The sequence below is a fragment of the Gallinula chloropus genome, assembly GCF_964237585.1.
Source record: "Gallinula chloropus genome assembly, chromosome: 13".
NCBI classification, from domain to species: Eukaryota; Metazoa; Chordata; class Aves; order Gruiformes; family Rallidae; genus Gallinula; species Gallinula chloropus.
The window spans coordinates 4,902,446-4,921,278 of NC_140098.1; the positions used below are offsets into that span (position 1 = coordinate 4,902,446).

Below are 18,833 nucleotides of genomic sequence, written 5' to 3' on the forward strand. Positions count from 1 at the left end.
TTGTACTTTCTATTTAATTATATTATTGTAGATGATTAACAAATAACTTAGTATAATGCATTTTGTAAATTTCTGTATTAACAATGATTTGCTTACCTTGATGAATTTATTTATGAGGAGAGTGCAGCACAAAACTAATAGTACATGGAGTATAAGTTTCCCGAGCCTATTAAGCAAGCCACCCTCCTTTAGGTTTTTCTGGAAAGAGGAAAGTATTACTATTCCAGTACTTTGTATATATTTGGAACAAAATATTAGTGTTTCAGTACATTTGTATGTGTTTGGAAATATCTGCTAGGCCCAATCAGGATCATATTTGTATTAGGTTCATGTAAGTAAAACCATATACATAACCACGTATCCAGAACAAAGGTATATGTCTGTCAGAAAACTGAAGGGACAATAACAAAAAACTCCTCAGTGCATTGATCTGGCAGAGTTTTGTAACTGCTGAAACAGCCTTCCTACAGAGGTGGCCCCATGATATTTATGCAACTGGTGGCACTTAGTGCCACTGTAATTGTTTTCCACCATTCCCCTAATTTCAATAATATTGTGTGCCTTTTGAATTCTCTATTTCTTAGACACCTAAATGGTGTCTTCTGGCTCTGTCAGTTGATAGAATTTTGAGCAATTTTCAGTTCAAAGGTCCAGATCTGAAAACAGTTCTTTGGCTGATCACAGGCAACTAGGAGTATGTGTAGGCAATGCCTAACTATAAAAAACACAGACCTGACTTTAAAAGATCATGAGTGCGAGACAGCAAGAATGGCCCTGTAAGTTCATATATTCTGGTTAGAGGCTGTCACCAATGTCAGTATCAGAAAAAGAGAGACCTGTAAATGCAGGGAAAAAATAATCCTAATCTCTGAAAGAAACAATAGATTTCAGTAAACTCAATGTGACATGTGCCTAGTTCTCACAGAATATTTTGTTGGAGGAAGATCCATAAATACAATTTCTGCTGAAACAGGTGTAAAATCCAGTTATGCAATTTTGTTTCTGCAGGATCCAAAACTGCAGCTTGCACAACCATAAATGTTAATAGCAATCACATAATTATGGTGTCTGATATGCTTGGTTATGCTGTAGGTAGTATAATTGCTATAGTTATTCCTCTAATTAGTATTAGTATTTTAAGGTTATAATGCACAGAAATGACTCATTTAGCTATACTGAACTCTTTATTTAGTACTTTAGTATTCAGTACCTACCTGGATTGTTCTTGCTATCAAGACAGAAGCATTAAAACTGATAAGTAGTGATCCAAGAATCATAGAATTAAAGAACTGTAGGACACAGACTAGCAATAATCCAGAAATCTGAATGATATACAGCCACGTAACCTGTAACAATAATGAGATTTTTATGCCTACAAAACTTCAGTCATAACTGCTTTTCTTAGAATGTTTTGTAATTTATTTCCACATCAATTATTTTATACATAAAATGTATCATCTTGCACCAAATCATTACACTTACAGCCATTGCAATGTCCTTTCTATATTTATATGATGAACTAGTTAGGTTAAAATTCTATACCTATTTTATACATAGGGAAGCCTGAAGCTATGGTAAAGAAGATAAATAATAATAAATTAAGAGTGAGAAAAATATTAATTATATAGTATTGGAAGTTGTTTTGTACTTTCTTTAGTCAAAGAAGTGTTTATGTAGCCTCTCTAATGTCTTTGTGACTAAAGAGTTATGGCTCACTGCAGTTCAAGAATCAAACATCACTGATGTTGGGGTTTTTTTGGTGGGTTTTGTGTTTTTTTTGTTGGTTTTTTTTGCTGGTTTTGGCTTTTTTTGGGGTGGTGGTGTGGTTTTTTGTTTTGTTTTTGTCTTTTCAACTAGTACAACTTTTTCAACTTTTCAGCTTATACAAGGTCTAAAATAATTTCGGTAGAAATAATGTCAGTGACAAAAAAGTCAATGTTTTCATCTTCCTATAGTATATTTTTACTTCCTAAGATTGAATGTAGATGATCCTTTATCTTCTTAGCAACACCTATTTTATTTTTTGGTTTGTTCAGTTCAGAAACACACAGTAACAATGTTGTTTTGTGATGAATTTCAGGGCACAAAAGATAACTGCTGCTCTTCATTCTTTTTGTTGTACAGTGCCTACACCTAACTTTCAAACTGGGATACACAATACTTGACACAAAATTCATGCATGGTTATGACTTCATCTTTTGCAAAAATTTCTTGTGCTATTTTTTTCCTGGCCACTTCTGGAGGACACACTTAAGCTGTGCTATTAGATAAACTGTTACGATGGTGTTTAAAGGCCATGTCTTAATACTGTCAAAATTTAGCTGTGTCTAACCAAAACTAAATAAAAATTAAATAACAGAAGTGAATTATATAAGTGAAATAAAATCATCTGAAAAAAAATCAGCTGGAAAAAAAAAATCATTTTCACATTTGCAGTATATATGCTGTGATGACTGAAAAGCACAAAGCAGCATCCTGTATAATCTGTATTATTTTGGGTATCCAGGCCACTGGTTAGTAAAATTACTCCAAAACTGTTAGCTCTATGATAAAAAAGGGAAAAAAAAGGTTATTTCCAAACATAATCTTACCTTTGCTGTGGGAAGCATGTCGAAGCAGTCCAGTATGAATAATGCCAATGCTTGTATCAGCATCATAAATTGATTAAATTGCCAAGTCAGGCTAAAGAGAAATGTTGCTATGAATACAGCCATTAGTGTCAGTCTCTGGAAGGAGGGAACAAAGATTTTTAAATTTTACCATTTCCTTCAATAGAAAAACAGCCAACCCAATTGAACCCCCCCTCCAACAAACCCAACAAAACCCCACCTTAATTTGGTTTTATTCTAAATCCATTTAAGAAACATTGATATGAGTTTTCTAACTGCAATAACTGCTTGGAGTATAATGAACATTTTCAGACGTTCTTGTACTTAGGCCTCTATTTTACCACTGTAATACTACTTGCTAGCAAATGGTAAGATCTCATAGTTTCAGCCTGTTGATTAACATGCAATACCTGTTTCAGTAGGCTATAAATAACATTTATTTGATCAAACTGAGGACTAGTAACTTAAGAACTGTTTGTCAAAGAAACTGTATCACCAATTTGCTTTTGTTCTTGCAGATCAGGACAACCTCTTAAATTAGTAGAATAAATTAAATCAAATTAACATCTTTAATCCTTATACTTTACAAGCTTTTCTCCTGCTCAATTTGTGTTAGTCTATTTTCTTAAATACACAGTACTGCTTTCTTCTACCCTTTTAGAGCTTACTGTTATTTTTTTTTCAGTGTTGAGTATATGTATTCCTTTGCATTTCAACTACATATGTTAGGCTCATCTGATGATGTTACAAGTGATGCATGTGTGTATATCCACTGCTATAAATGCTTATGGAGTTTTATAGACAGTTTTCTGATACTAATTTTACTGTGTCATACTTGTTAGAAATACTCACTTCTTGAACAGGCTGTAAGTGAGTTCTCAGCAGGTACGTGATGGCTGCTATCTGAACAGCAAAGAATGGTAGTGCCCAGTTCTCTCTTAAAGGGATGGTGAATTCTACTCTTGTTGTATCTATTCTGTACAAAACAAAGAGTTTCATAGATTTAAAACAAATAAACCACCAATTTGGTGTCAGAAGGGCTGCAATGACAGGCATCTTTGTGGTATTTTAACTACGTATTGACAAAAATAGTAGGTCTACACTCTAGCTCTTTCAACATGTCTGGCTAAAAAAAACCCATCATTAGGAATGTTCTTCAAGTCATCCATTGTTTCTGTACCTCTGACATTCTACTTTAGCTTCATTTACTATTAAAAACTTATGGAAAAAGTCTTCCTTACTAAGCACAGCTTGGATAATTTAAAAATGCACAAACAGTCTCAAAATTCACCCCCCAGCAGGTGGAGTCTTCATGCCACAGGTAAATTGACTTCATTTTTTTGATTTGCAAAAAACACACAGGAATAAAGAGGTATCAGCCTTTTCACTGTGATCCCAGTACACTGGATTTGAATAAAATGAATTGGTTAGCAACTTCTGGTAATTTTGTGACATGTCCTAACAAGTATGTGATGGCAGTTAGTAACAGTTCCTCAAAAGGCAGGAAATGACAGTATCTGATTTAAAGTTAAAGCAAAAATAATTCCTTTTTTTCTTCTGTAGAGGAAATGTTTGCTAAGAAGGAAAGTAAGCAACATCTGATACGTGCTTAGCTGAATGAAAAAATATTCTAAAATAGTGTTACTCAGTAGTCTCAGATGCATTTTATCTGGATAGAAAGTCTTTATCCAGATGAATTCTATGTACTTATTCTACTTCATAACGGATAACAAGCTTCTCTTATTCATGAGTTATTACAAAGATGGACCAAACAAAACTTCTCCAAATATTCTGTAAATAGAAAAGATGACCTCCTCATGAAACAAATGTGAACTACATACATTATGTGTATTTTTAAATCATATTCCTTTTCTGAGAAAGAAACATTTTAGCACGATATACCTACAATTATTCTGTAAAGGACATGCTTGCAGATAAAACTCTTTACAGCTGCTGATTAACATATCAAACAGTTTTGACAGAACTGACACTGTACTTTTACTTTCTTGATTAACCTACATGTAATAGCCTATGTCACCTGTCTTAGCTTCATGCCAGCAGTTTACTGGCATACAGCCAGTTCTTTAGGCTTTTCTCTACAAACTGAGAATTAAACTGATAAAGCACTAGAACAGCTCTATTACCATCTTTTTCTCTGAGTGCAGGAGATGCCTACAGGAATAAGGGAATGGAGATGAAGTTCTGATGATGATAGGTTGTTGAAGAAATCACTGGAGGTTGGGTGTGGGGCAATGAAACCTGAAGGGCATATATACAGATGTCCCTAACACCTAAGGGACACAAGGCCAGAGAAGACAGGGTACAAAATCTGGAAATTCAGGCACATCTAAAAGATGTGGTTCACTTCCAGAGACCAATTTAGGGCAAAATTTTCTACTCAAACTTCTTGAAACTTTAAAATGCTAGTTTGCAATGTCAGCTTGTTTATGATTATTTTCAAATGATTTTGTATTATTTAAACATTTTTTTCCATTTTCTGGCTAGGCTGGAGAGAGGCCTTAGTTTCATTTTTTGTCCAATTAATCATGCAGTCGAAGGTTTAATGCCTTACCCTTGAAATGAGGTACAATTTCAGAAAGATTGAATGTTTACTCTCACTTACCTGTTTGTAATATACCAGCAAGCTGCCAACAACCCTGAAAGCCACGTTCCACTAAGAAGCCAGCTTGTTACATACAGAGCAATGACATAAACTGCCTGAAGTCCAAACAAAGTGTAGATATAAAAATAAACGGGCTCTAGGTATTGCTGTAAAACACAAGAATACTGATGTTGGCACAAAACACTTATGGGGGAACTGTACTTAATGTGAATTAGGTTTTGCTTTTACAAATTAAAAAGACATTAGGAATATTTCTAATTAGAAAATAACTAAAAAGGGGAGCCATGATTCACTGCGCAATCTCCATAATGCACTTACAATCTAAAGCCATAAATAAATGCCTACCTGAATTGGAAGAATCCTATACAGAATGCTGAGAAACACCTCCTGGTAAACATTCATTCTTTCAAGTATGTTAATTGTCCTCACAGATTCAGTTTTATTGTCATATACTAAACCATGTAAACCTTAACGATAAAGAGAAATTGAAATAGGAGATTGTCATTTTCCCCCTCCATCTTCATTTGAACAGTGAATAACTTTATAATTTTAGGATCTCTCATCAAAAGCTGCAAACTTTGAGTCAGGGATTCAGATCACATTACCTCTGAATCAACATGACCTTCTGAGGTCTTCAGTTTCCCTGCATCAAATGTGACTCAGCGTGCTAATTCAAGTAGTATATATATAGTAATGTAGAAAACATTTATTTTTACACTTACATGCCTAGCACAGAATCTGTGGTACACACTGGATCTTGAGAACGCTTCTTGTCACTACTTTGAACATAGGTGATGTTAACACTGACAAAAGTGTGGCATAAGCAAAATTGCTGGGGAGCAACATTTAAGTATCTAGAAAACATGAGACTGTCACAAATAGCCCCTTCACCATATGTGATTTCTTTGGAAGCTTCCCATTGTGTCACTTACTGTCCAGGCACACAGAAAAAAGAACCCAACTCATAATTCAAATTAAACAAGAATAAAAATGAAACTAATATACTAAATAAACCAGCAAGTCTGAATCCTTAACAGATAGGAAAATCGTCCCTCTAAGTGACTGCCTTCATCAGCACATGAATGCGTGGCACAGAAACCAATGTATAATTGTGAAACTGATTATGTTCATAACTTTGTGGCTCCCTGGTGTAGAAACAGAATAAATCTGTCTCCAGAACAATTGTTACACTATCTTGCACAGTTATGATATGCCTTGCTCTCCACTATATTTGAAAAAATATTAAAAACAGCAGCTGCCAACTTGGAGTAAAACTTACTTTACAGTTTACAATACCTTGCTGGATGGAAGCAGCCTCAATCAGCTGTTTGTAGTAGGAATAATAAAGCCCACATTCTGTTCTGAATGAAATTTCTCTTTCAACTTCCTGCAAATGAAAATTCGATAGTAAATTAGCTCTTCATTTGCTTTTCACAATCATATGAAGCTGCTTTCAACTCAAATTCTTGCTGTACCAGCAGTGACTTAAATCTTTGGGTTCATGCATTCTATGCAACTTAGTTCAATTAACAGTAAAATACAAATTAGGGTGAGAGGCAAATACCTGAGGAAATGTGTATGCATTTTGTGACTCTGATAGGCTGTTTGGAAACATTTTGGATCTTTTAATGTTTTTTGTAATATTCAATGTTTAGATAGACACAGCGGCCAACAGCTGGACTTTAAAACTGCATATGCTTGCTCCATGCATTTAACCTTTTCTTCCAGATGTAGATAACCCATAGTGTTCCATGGCTTTGCCACCTTAAGGCTCAATTAATTCAGTGTGCTATGCTTGGGACTGCACCATAATGCCAGTCTGAGATTTCAGTTGGCAGGGTATGCTGCTGCCTACTTGTTAAATGCTGTTTCTTGCAGGAAGCCAGCTGTTCATCACTCTCATGCTTAACTTATAGGTTAAAGGAAAAGCAATTCTTTATTTGTATTTAGGTGCAGGTAAAGCTATTATCTGTTATTTTAAAATGTTCAATCTTGGCTGTCACTGCAGCAGATGGAGTCTAGTGAGACATGAAAGCTCTCAGAGAAAACTGCTCAGTACAGGATCTTTGCTTTGGAATTCACCTCCTTCTGTCAACTCCTTAGTTGTGCAGATCTAATGAATTTTAACAAATTCAGAGCTCTGGACAACCACATTTAAAGAAAACAAGACTACATGAGCAATGAATCAGAAGATAAATATCAGGCATCTTATATAAAATTGTTCTATTATTAGTGATCTTTTTAGTAGCTTATATAAAAACGTCCCAGCAAATGTCTCTCATAAGCACTAAGTTGAAAAGGTTTATACCCTGATTTGAAAATCCAATGAGATTGCTGTATGTGGTGTAAGCAAGTCATTAGAAAATTCAAGTGAGATTTCTTTAGATAATCTTATTACTTCAGTTTTCTTTACAAAAGAACATTACTGAAATAACAGAATGTTACTGTTTTCTGAGACTTTTATGAATCCTATTCCAGTTAATGCAACCTTGCATAGAATTCCAAGACTTTAATCTTGCAGAGTCTCATCTCCTTTGCTGGAATAGAATCAATACTATTTCAGAGCTAACATAAAGCTAGATAAAAGCCCATGGTTCCTTCTTCCTCTACTGCCCAGTATAATATCTTATTTCAAAACATGCGTTTTATTGAAGTCAACTGTTGACAAACTAAACCAATATTAGTTCTGGTCTGAGAAAAATCAACAGATAAAACCGCATCTGATTCAATATAAGTTCACAATTAAACTCTCCAGCTGCTCTATGACATACAAATCATTGTAATATCAGCAGAAGAAACCAACACTGGCACTAAATACTAAAAGCCACACACTTAGCAAAATGAGAATGCTGGATTTTGAATGAGCTCTAGTTTCAAATTCATCACAATCAAAAAGTTTTCTAATACCAAAAAGTGGCTGATTCTAAGTGCTCATAAAAAAGGAAAGAAAAAAAGGAATGTTAACATTTGGAATTTATTAAGGGGGAGTGAGTAGTCACAGAGGGGGATCTAATTAGCAAAAATGCATTCAAACATGATTAATTTGTAATCCTGGCACCAGCTGTATTCAACCAAATGCTATACTTTATGAGACAAACACTAGTGAGTTTTACATCTGTTTCATGCTAAGATAACATCTGTTTTATTCACTCACAATACTTTTCCAGTTCTACAGCAATTTATACTTTTCCTAGTATTCCATGTCAATAAAAACATACAGACTTGTGGGTAAGCATTGTAAAAGCACACATTTATCTTTCTGTATATTCAAATTGTGACTATTTAACAAAGAAGTTATCACCGTTCCAAGGTAAAAAAGATCACTATCCTCCTGGATACATATAGCTGCATATGATTTCAATTTATGCAGTTGTATCCTTATAGTATTGAGCATTCCAAACAAAACACAAAGGACTTCCTCTCAAGGGCAGTGTAAAATTCTAGACCTTAGGTTTCCTTAACTTAAAGTCATTCAGAACACCTAGGAAGCAGTCAAAGCCTGAGTTGAGCTTTTCTATAAATAAAGATCATAAGCAAAGCTGCAGTTACTTTTCTTTTTGGACAAAGTAAACCAGAAAATCTGTAATTGAAAATATGTTTTAGTTGTTCAATTTAAGATCAAAAAGGTTTTAAAATTTTCTCAGCCAAACTCCATACAGACAACTGCTATCAATGTTTCTGGTTGAGAATCATGCCTTCAGCAAACATGTTTAATCCTTGTACATGGTCTCTTGGCTGGTTAACCTCACGCCCATCTGTCAGAATGGCATGGTTCCTACTCAGATCAGACTTTTGATCCAGAACAGAAGCACCCATAACAACTCAACTGGTACTTCTTTGGGAAAGCACTATGGAAGTGAGGGACTGCCTTCCTCTCCATGGCTCAGGCATTCACTCTGTAGAATTCTAATTAGCTGGCTACCCATCTCACCACTTTTTTTCATCTTTCTTTCGTATTAAAAATGTAAAAAGGGAAAATGTAAGCACTTCAGAGAAGCAATCCCAAGTTTCTTATCCTGTGTGTCTGAAAGACTTAAAATTTGGTATTTTCATTCCTGAATGCTGCAAGCAGCAGTTTCATTAGAGGAGAAATCAGTAACAGTAGTCTAAATGCTCGCTCAGAAGGGATGAAGAAAAAAGTGAAAGCTCTGAAGTTTACCTGTTTGTGTTAAAATATGAATTTACTATAAGGCCTTGGCTCATTCCTGTTCAACGTTTTTCCAGAGTTTGCATTTGAACAAGCAATACCAAGGTTGACAGGAGAGGTGTTGCAATTTTTCTTCCACTCCTGCATTTTGTTATTTTATAGTAGATCCATTTCTCAAAAGATACCATACCTGAGGAGCAGTTATTTAACTGCTATTGAAAATCACTGAAAACAGACTAGCCAATTTATGTGTGCTGTGCCAGAGAGTTTTCAGAAAACTGAGAAAGGATTTTTGGATAAGAAATCTATTTAAGCTTTCACCATCATAAACACAAATCTTTGTTGTTGTATGTGAGAAAAGATTCAAACTTTTTTGTTCTCTGAATTGTTTGGTCAAGATAAGTGATTATAACATTGTGTGATCCCTGCTAGAATTCTACACACAGCTTCTATGTGACATACTATTATGTATTCTTCTGGGGTTTTTTTAATTCTTTCAGGAAGTCTTGGAATAAAAAAGAAGAGAGTATCAATCATGTACCTCTTCCATAGCATATACTGCTCTTCAGGATCTCCACTTTCAGTTTTTCTCATAAGAAAACAATTGTACATTTTCTTTCAATGACCACAGCAAATTTATAATAACAGGCATATTTATTAGCAAATAAAACCAAGATTCACACATACTGTAGCAGCTGAAATCAATGCACTGTTGAAAGCCATATTCCCAATAGAATGAAACTGTAACAGCCACACAACAGTTTTTCTACTTGGGTGAACCACCACTGGAAGACATCCAAAACTGACCTGGCTTTCTATGAATTGCAACTGAAATTACAGAAAGGCAATCACTACAAGTGTACATGCAAGTTGTGACTTCAATTACTTAGAAGTTCAGAATCATGACTGTGCATAATGAACTCTTTTTTGACTTTGAATTTTTAGGGCTGAATGCAACTGGCAAACTGCACAGTTCTGTAACTACACAAACGTGATGTTCATATATCAACCATCAATGGGGTCTTCAGAATAAAAATTCCACCTTTTGTATCTAAATGGTATATGTAAAAAACTGTCTAGTTTAGTGCAAAAGTGACAGATAACCACTGCAGACCTCCTTCTACTGATGTAGAAAGAGTGCCTTCACATAAAAGAAAAAAATGATAAAACCAGTCTCCCACTATGTCTTGCTATAGTAATTTATCAGCTATATATACCCTTTTGATTAGGAATTCATCCCATCTGATTAACTGTAGCTTAGAAAGGAGATATGTTCTTACATATGTATGAAAGTTCAGTAAGAAAATCTCCAGGTTTGCAGCCAAATCAGAGTGACTGTATTTACTAACATAAATGTATGAAACTGTAAGTGATATAGAATTTATTTTCAGTTTCAGAGCTGTAGTGATGCAATACTATGCTTCCTAGGCATGGAGGTTAATGAAATAATGGATGTTTATTAGTATGGAGCCCATTTATTCCGTATGTAATGCTTAATACAAATAAAGTAAACCAAAATAATCTCTTTTCTTCACTAAGCAAGGCATACAATAACTGTGTGCCAAGGAATAAACTAGAGTCCTTTCTGAGAATGCAGGCTGGGGCATAAATTAAAAGAAAATTCATCTATCCAAAAAGATACTTTGGCCAAACTATAAATTATTAGAGAAAAGTCAAATATTCCATTTATGTTCAACAGACATTTCGAGGCGCTCAGATTGTTCCACAGTGTATTTTATTCCTGTCTTTTATTAGTATATGATGTATCCTGTAATTCTAAGATTAGCCAATTCAGAAATGCTGGAAAACACGTGCATACACCTAGGGATACCACAATGTCCACTCATACACACAGGCACTGAGATGGCTATGTACTGTCTTACAGATGTTAGCATAAGGCTTCCAATCTTAGCTTGGCAGAAAATTTCACAGGTTCTTCATATGTAGTCTTCTCTTCTCATACTACTTACAAAACAGTATTTTGTTTAAACCTTCTCTCATCCATGTATTTTTTCTCTGCTTAGTTAACAGAAAGTATATCAAAACACACAGTTTGGATTTCTTATCTTGTTATTCCCTGTTATGGCCACAGAATGCTTTGATATGGATACTGGCAAGAGTGTCTTTATATTTAAATATATTTAAGCCTACAGCATATTTAATTTAATGGTAAAACCTTGGAAATCTTAGTGAAGGCAGTCAGTGTTTGACTTGGCAATCAATTGCAAAACATTGATCAGACTTGATCCATTCCCAACATTCTTTGTATTTGCAAATGAACTGCAGGGGTTGCTGCAGTTTCAAGCTGTGATTGAGAACAGATCTCTAAAGGTACCTTTGAATCTTGTTTAGGACATGTTTACAAAACAAACTGCATTTGTCTGGTCAATCAAGTTAGTGCTATAGGCTCCTGTTTGGGAAGGTATCCTTAGCAAGCATATGCGTGAAGCCTGGTCACTTTTGGTTCTGTGTTATTTTATCTCTAATAAGGTAAGAAACCTCATTAAAGCTTTTCATGTTGTTACCAGTTGAAAGTTAGCACCACAGCTACATGCATTCTCTGGTGGACTTCACAGCTTCCTGAAAAAATAGCAGGTGAGACCACAGAATCTGCATCTGCATCTCTCTCCTTTAACCTGCTGGTAGATGAAATTGATGGTTTTTAGAATCTTTCCATCAAATTGCCTGCAATTGCTCATCTTCCAAGTTTCCTAGTTATCATATCAAGTCCGTAAGATGAAATGAAAAGCTATAGAGTAGAGCAGAATCCAGACTGAAAATATCTATAGGATTTTATTCTGTATCAGCTCAACAGAATAAACACGATGTTCGCTGCTTTGTTCATACATTTCCACAAGTCCATGCCTCTTTGAACTTCAAAACAAACATATCTGTGAAATTAATCAATACTTGCTTTTGGAAGGAAAAGCCAAACCTAAGATGTCCTTTCAATATATATACAATCTATATATTCAAAGAAAGATGTGGGTGGGTACGAAAGGGTATTATATGTATAATACAACAGCAATTGTTTCAGTGAGTGCCAATCTATTTTTATTACTGAAATTTAAATGTTTCTGGGACAGAAAAAGGGAGTAGTATAGAAAAGACACGTTGCATGCAAGTATTCCAATTAAATATACGTATTCTTTGAATAACAACACACAGACCTAACGGAGTGAATTTTAGGCATCTAAAAGGAAAATGACTCACCTGTTTCTTCTCTCTAGTTAAATTTAGGTATGTGTACAGCTGTGCTATTTTCCCATGCAATGATCTTAGGAATAAAACCTAGTCAGTCCTGGATCTCAATAATGGTTGGTTTTACACTGGTGAATGTCTGAAATATGTTTTGAGGTTTAGGATAACATTATATAAAATTTGTATTGAATAGTAAGAGACTGCCCCTAAACTGTATTACCATGTCACAATATAAATACAATTAAAAACTGTGTGTTAGGATTTTGCATACTGTTTAACTTTTTTTTTTGTTTGGTTTTGGATAAAAGAAAGATGATTACAGAGCAACATAGGGTAGATTGCTGAAATTCTGTTCTACATAGCGATCGATGGTTGGTAGAGCCATTGCTACAGTTCAAGCAGGAGCTGTGTAGCAATGTTTTTAGTATTTAAGGAGTGTTGGGCAGGGAAGCACAGCTTTTAAAAAATGAAATATTAAAAATTGAAATAACATGTTTTTGAGCAAGTTACAAGACAAATAAATGAAACTGACATTCATATGAATGCTCTATGACAGCACTGATGAAACTATAAAATTGACTGTTACCTTAATATTGGAAAACCACAGGTCATTTTCATGCAGTGTAGCAACATAAACAGAAGTAAGAAGTCCAAGAGAGATGGCAATAATTCCACCAACAGTTATTGAGAGGAAGTTCCACAGTTTTCCACCTGTATGATCTTGGAAGAAAAATATTTCACTCTGTAATTGTGAAACACATAATTCAACTTAAAAGAATTTTTAAAACTCATTTGCACATTGCCTGTGCTAGTACAGTTTACATTCTGTAAGTAACAGGACACTAGGTTTTAAGAGATCTTTTATGGAGATGTGCTTATTTTCACCAATAGCAAACTCAGAGTATTCTATTTACATGCAAAGTGAAATAAGGTGTGCCTCAATTAGTAAAATATAGTTACAGTTTAAGAACACCATGAAGCTGCATAAAACTAGATAAACACCAGATCTAATTTGTAAATCTAAATTGAAATACCCACTAAGGCAACGTTTTAAATGAAGCCAATACAGGTGACTGTTAGAACACTTAAAACAGACACCTATTTTGGGGGAGTTGCTTCTTTTTTTTTGTAAAAAAACAAGACTAAAGGTTCAGAAATCTCACTAAATACCCATGAAGACTGAACAATGGCCAAAGCAGTCTTTGATAATGGTGTCATGCTCTGAATTGCAGAAAACCTCGTTTCAGAGGGTATCAGAGTAAGATTATAGATGGAATGATGAGAAAGAAAGGTTGTGTTTCTAGGTAGCTCAATTGTTTTGCTGTACACTTACATTCCTGTTTTTTTTAGGAGTTGTTTCTCTTTTGTTGCAGAAATAAGGTTTGATATGGATCTCAGTGATCTGAAATTGTATCTTTGAAACAGCTATTTCATACTGTGTGTGATGTCTGCATAATGGGTATCAACTATGTAATTACTGAACTGAGGTCAGGGCTGCATGGCAACTATGGTCACTTTCCCATTTTATATAAAGCCTAAGTGTACTTGTGGGCAAACAACAATGTAACTTTCCTTTCATCTACCCAAACTTTATATATAGAAACATTTGGAATTTAGATCAAAACATCCCTTAAAAGAAGTGAATTTTAAAAAACTGAACACCAAACCTAATAAATTTTGCCAATTCTGAAGTTATAATTTCAAACAAAAATGCTGCCAGCATTTCTTTACTTAAACAGATACTTGAGACTTAACGTCTCTCTTTAAATTTACCTAGACAGTCTGTCCCATAGCCAAAAAGCAAGGGTCTGCATTTAAACTCAGGTTTCATACACAATCTGCTTATATTTAAGTACAACTCATCAGAGATCTTAAAAATCCTTTCATGTTACCAATGATCTGAACTGTGATTCATTTAAGAATATGTTTCAGAATTACATGTGAATATGTATCACAATTTACAATGGCTATATGAAATCTGATATTATGTCACTGATACTGAAAGGGAAAAAAACCCTTGTTATCACCAATTTAATTTGGTATTTTAAAATAGAGATGAAATTGACAAGCAGTAATCTGCATGCCCCCTTCTCACCCAATTAGTTTTGGTGACAGATATTTTATTATGAAAATTCACATACCTAGTTCTAGCCTGTAGTTAGGATTGATATCAAAAGGTAAACACTATTAAAAAGCTATAATGTTAGAAGCCTTTTTATTACCCACCAGAAAGAATTTTCCCATCAGGCTTCACATTTCTCTCCTCTGAAGGCTGATCTTCAGATGCTTCTGTGCCTTTTCCAACCCTTCTCTGTCTTACGGTTGTCATGATGTCAGTCACTTTAATGCATTATTCTTCAGTCTGACTCCTAAATGGACACATACAAGCAATGTATCTTCCTACCCAAACGTTTACTTAATATTGTATGAAATATATCTGAAAACAGAACCATATTTTACTGCCATTGGAGATTTTGACTTATAGAATTATACTGCAGTTGAAGTGTATCTTACCAAAATGTAAGAATTTTAAAATTTGTTCAATTCAGAGTGCAAATAAAAATACAGAAAACATTAGCTACTGAGTTTTTGAACAGATTTTCAGAACAATTATTTTGACTGGCCTCATTTTTGACCCTTGACTCAAAACGCACACCAGGTTCCACTTCTTTGAAGAAGTGTAAGCCCTTCAAAGGAAAATTACTCCTTTAATGGTGTATCAGACACCTAAAATAGAAGCCAGTTCTATTGCTGCTCTGCCAGCATGGCCCATACATAAAACTGCTTCAGCCTGTCATTCTACCTTGAAAATCAATTACGTCCCAAGCTGAATGCAAGAATCTGCTACCATTTCCAGAGTGCAAATACTGATATTTGTGTTCCCACCAATGTAACTGCCTGGTAATGGTAATGTTCTAAGAAATACACCCCAACCACACAACTTTGTTGTTTTAAAGCATTTGCTTCATCTCCTTCCTTCATACCTAGGAAAACGCTGGGAAGGAACCGTGGGAGCACATATCTAAATTGGTCTTAAACAGCTGGCAATTAAATTAGCCTGACAATTAAATACAGGGAAGATGGTCATCACAACCACGCTTTCTCCTTGAATTGCCAGCTCTCCTCAACGCCTTATGCAGAAAGGAACGATTTTGCTTGACACACGCGGGGAAAGCCTCGACAAGGTGCCGGGAAGGGAACGTCCCGCCTCCCTCCCTACAGCTGTCCGAGGTGAGGCGAGGCCTGGGGCAGGGGGGCGGGGACGGGCGCTGCGGCTGCACGACGGGGAGCCCGGGGCGAGGCCGTCGCTGGCTGCGGGGCAGTGCGGCGGACATGAGAGGGCGTCTGGGGGCGAACGCGTCTGAACAGCCGCAGGCCGACAGGCACAGGGCAGCTGCCTCGGGGGCAGGGCAAAGGCGGGAAGGGGCGGCAGAAGCGCCGGGCCACGGCTGTCCCGGCGGCCGGGGCGGGCCCCGAGGGGCGCGGGCAGCTCCACACAGCGCCGCCCTTACGCCGCCGCGGCCTGCGCGGCCCGGTGAGGCCTTCCTGCCCGGCGGCAGCTCCGCCGTCCGCCCGTCTCCTCCCCTTCCCCTCCACATCCCCCCCTGGCGGGGCCGATACCTGTCGGCGCTCCGAGGGCCGCGGGTCGCTGCAGCGGGGCGGCGGCTTCTCCTACCGGCGCTGCCTGCACGGAACCGCCCGGGCCCCGCCGAGAGGAGGAGGAGGAGGAGGAGGGAAGGGGGCGGGCGCGGAGCCTTTTGTTCGCCCCTGCCGGGCGGAGCGGAGGGGCTGCGGCAGCCGGGGCACGGGCCTCGGCCGCGGGCAGGGGCACGTCGGCGGGCGGACGGGCAGGCTGCCGCCGCCGGACAGGGGAGGCTTGCGCGGGGAGGCCCGCGCGGGGAGGAGCCGCGGGTTGTGGGGAGTGGGCGGGCTGAGGGCCGGCGCCGGGCTGCGGGTGGGGCGGCCGGTCCGCGCCCTGCGGCGGGGCGCGGGGCGGCACCTTCCTCGCTGATGGTCGGCGGAGCCGTTCGCCTTCCCCTGCTGCTTTCGCGCTCTGCGATAACAAGTACGGCGGGGACGAGGTTTTTTGTGAAAGCAAAGACGAGAAAACTCGTCTCTCCCCGCCCCGAAGGGGGTTGAAGTAGTTTAAATTTCCAAAGGCGGGCTTGCGGCGGGCGCCGGGCCGCGCAAACCCAGTCAGCAAGGCTGAGGGGATGTGGGGCGGTTCAGACCTGGAAGGCGGGATCAGCTCCTGCACGCTGTCTGTGGCAGGAAGATAACAGCAACACCGGGCTTTTTTCTACTTAACAGGTACAACCTACCCTTACAGCAATTCTTTATTGTAAGCTTTATCTTCAGGGACTTTAAAGATAAATATTGTAGAAATTCCCCATAAATACCAAGGTGCCGACACACAGATCCTGTCACAGAAAGCAGATTTCCCAGTAATCCATACAAATTCTGTGGAACAGGCAGGGATGGAGATTACTTTTTCAGGACAACAATCAGCTAATTTTCTAGTATTTCTTAGGCTTTTTTTTTCCCTTCCTTTCTCTGTTAAAGTCTTAAAGTAATTAAAAATTTCTACTGTAGGTCAATTTACAACAAACAGAATAGCCATACTTAAGAGCAGTAAGGCAGGTGGTACATTTGTGAGGAGTGTGTATACCAGGAACATGCAAACTGAAGCAATTTGTGCTTTACAATGGATTTACTCTGTTTTTATCACCAATGCCATCACTGCCACATCACGCACATCAGGTGTTTGTTGAAATGAACGTATTGTATACAGATCATACAGGTGGTTTTACAGGGTAAATAAATATCTTGAGTGTGTGTGTGTTTTTGTGTGAAGGAGGTCAGATAACGTACTTAAAATCTCTGAGAAAGGGATTGCTGTGGAAGATGTTTCCTAGAATGGAAATGCTATTTATCCACTACCTGGGAAGAGGTCAATGCAAAGTAAAATCTACACAGAACAAAACATTGTAGAAATGGTTTAGAAGACATAATCATTTGAGAGCTTTTGAATCTGGTAATTATACACGTTCAATAAATTTAGCACCACCAAAATCCTGTTCTCTATTGAACCAAGACTTGCGTAGATGGTATCTATAACTGAACAACAGAATGTGTAGCGTTGTTGTCAACAAGTAGTAGTACTGAGGGGGAGTTAAAGTCATCTTAATTCTATGTTTTATGATGCTATGCATATATGTGATATACTTGTATGTGTTACTATGGTCAGTTAAGGTCTTCATTTTGCGGAAATGATTGCAGATCACCAGCAGTACAAATTCCATGGGTGTTCAAGAACTGCTTGCATGGCAAAATAGTGCTACTTGAATTTTTTAAGTGTTGTGTAACAGAAAAGTATTTAACAATGATACATAGTGGTTAATGTATCTAAGAGTAAGTGGGGCCTTTAAGTCATATTAGAATAGCTAACCAGCTATAGCCATCATTTTGAAATATTAGCAGCTATTGTTCAAGTTTCAAATAGCAGATTAGACAGTAGGGAAAATAAAAAAATGCATTTTTTTTCCAATTATATGTAATATTTTAACACGTCATACTTCCTGTTTTGCTAAAAATGGATTGGGAGAAAAACCCTCTGCCCTGGTCCTCTGGAACTATTCAGAACAGATGAAACTGTTGCTGTTTTGCCTAATATTCTGGGGGTGACGCCAGATACACAGTAACAGCTGTAAAGTGTCATACCACAGCATTTATTCCTGCCTTTTTTACCAAGGACTAGACCAATCTAAGCATAAAGAGAAAAAAATCCTGTAAGGAAGCTACCTGAGTTATTACTCAGCATACTCTCACTGAAACATGTTAGACAACATCTGTCGAAAATTAAATGTTTTAAAGTTGTGAGTATACAGAAAAACTTCTAGATTGATATTCATCTCTGATAATTGTATCATTAAATTTAATATACATAAAACTGTAGCAAGCAAGCAGCAATACTGTATCATTACTGTATTGCAATTATAATACTGTAACATCTGCTTTATACTTGCCAAAGCAGCAAAATGGTATTTATCAATATGTGCGTTATCTCACTGTGTTCCAACTAGATCATATGGTAGCAAAGTCTTAATGCTCCTACCAAACCACTCATAATCCCAACAAATATTAGTCTTTTTAGTTGATGATCAGCTGCCATGTGATGTGCTGCAAGTATGTCAGGTGTCTTAAGTTTTGCTTTTGGGCAAAATCATCTGAGTTCTACCAATTCTAAGTTGCT

The 18,833-nt window shown here is 37.2% G+C and overlaps 1 protein-coding gene across 1 annotated transcript in view; it reads right to left on the minus strand.

The window, feature by feature from the left end:
- The window catches only part of DPY19L3 (dpy-19 like C-mannosyltransferase 3), a gene marked incomplete at both ends in the record, with an annotated part of 31,692 nt that extends 16,783 nt beyond the window's left edge, over positions 1-14,909 (minus strand). Inside the window, 9 exons of the mRNA XM_084270175.1 lie at positions 97-198; positions 1,215-1,346; positions 2,592-2,726; positions 3,462-3,585; positions 5,233-5,378; positions 5,578-5,699; positions 6,529-6,619; positions 13,167-13,300; positions 14,807-14,909. Coding sequence (XP_084126301.1) covers positions 97-198; positions 1,215-1,346; positions 2,592-2,726; positions 3,462-3,585; positions 5,233-5,378; positions 5,578-5,699; positions 6,529-6,619; positions 13,167-13,300; positions 14,807-14,909 — 1,089 coding nt within the window. The remainder of the gene's footprint in view (positions 1-96; positions 199-1,214; positions 1,347-2,591; positions 2,727-3,461; positions 3,586-5,232; positions 5,379-5,577; positions 5,700-6,528; positions 6,620-13,166; positions 13,301-14,806) is intronic.
- Positions 14,910-18,833: the final 3,924 nt, after the last annotated feature.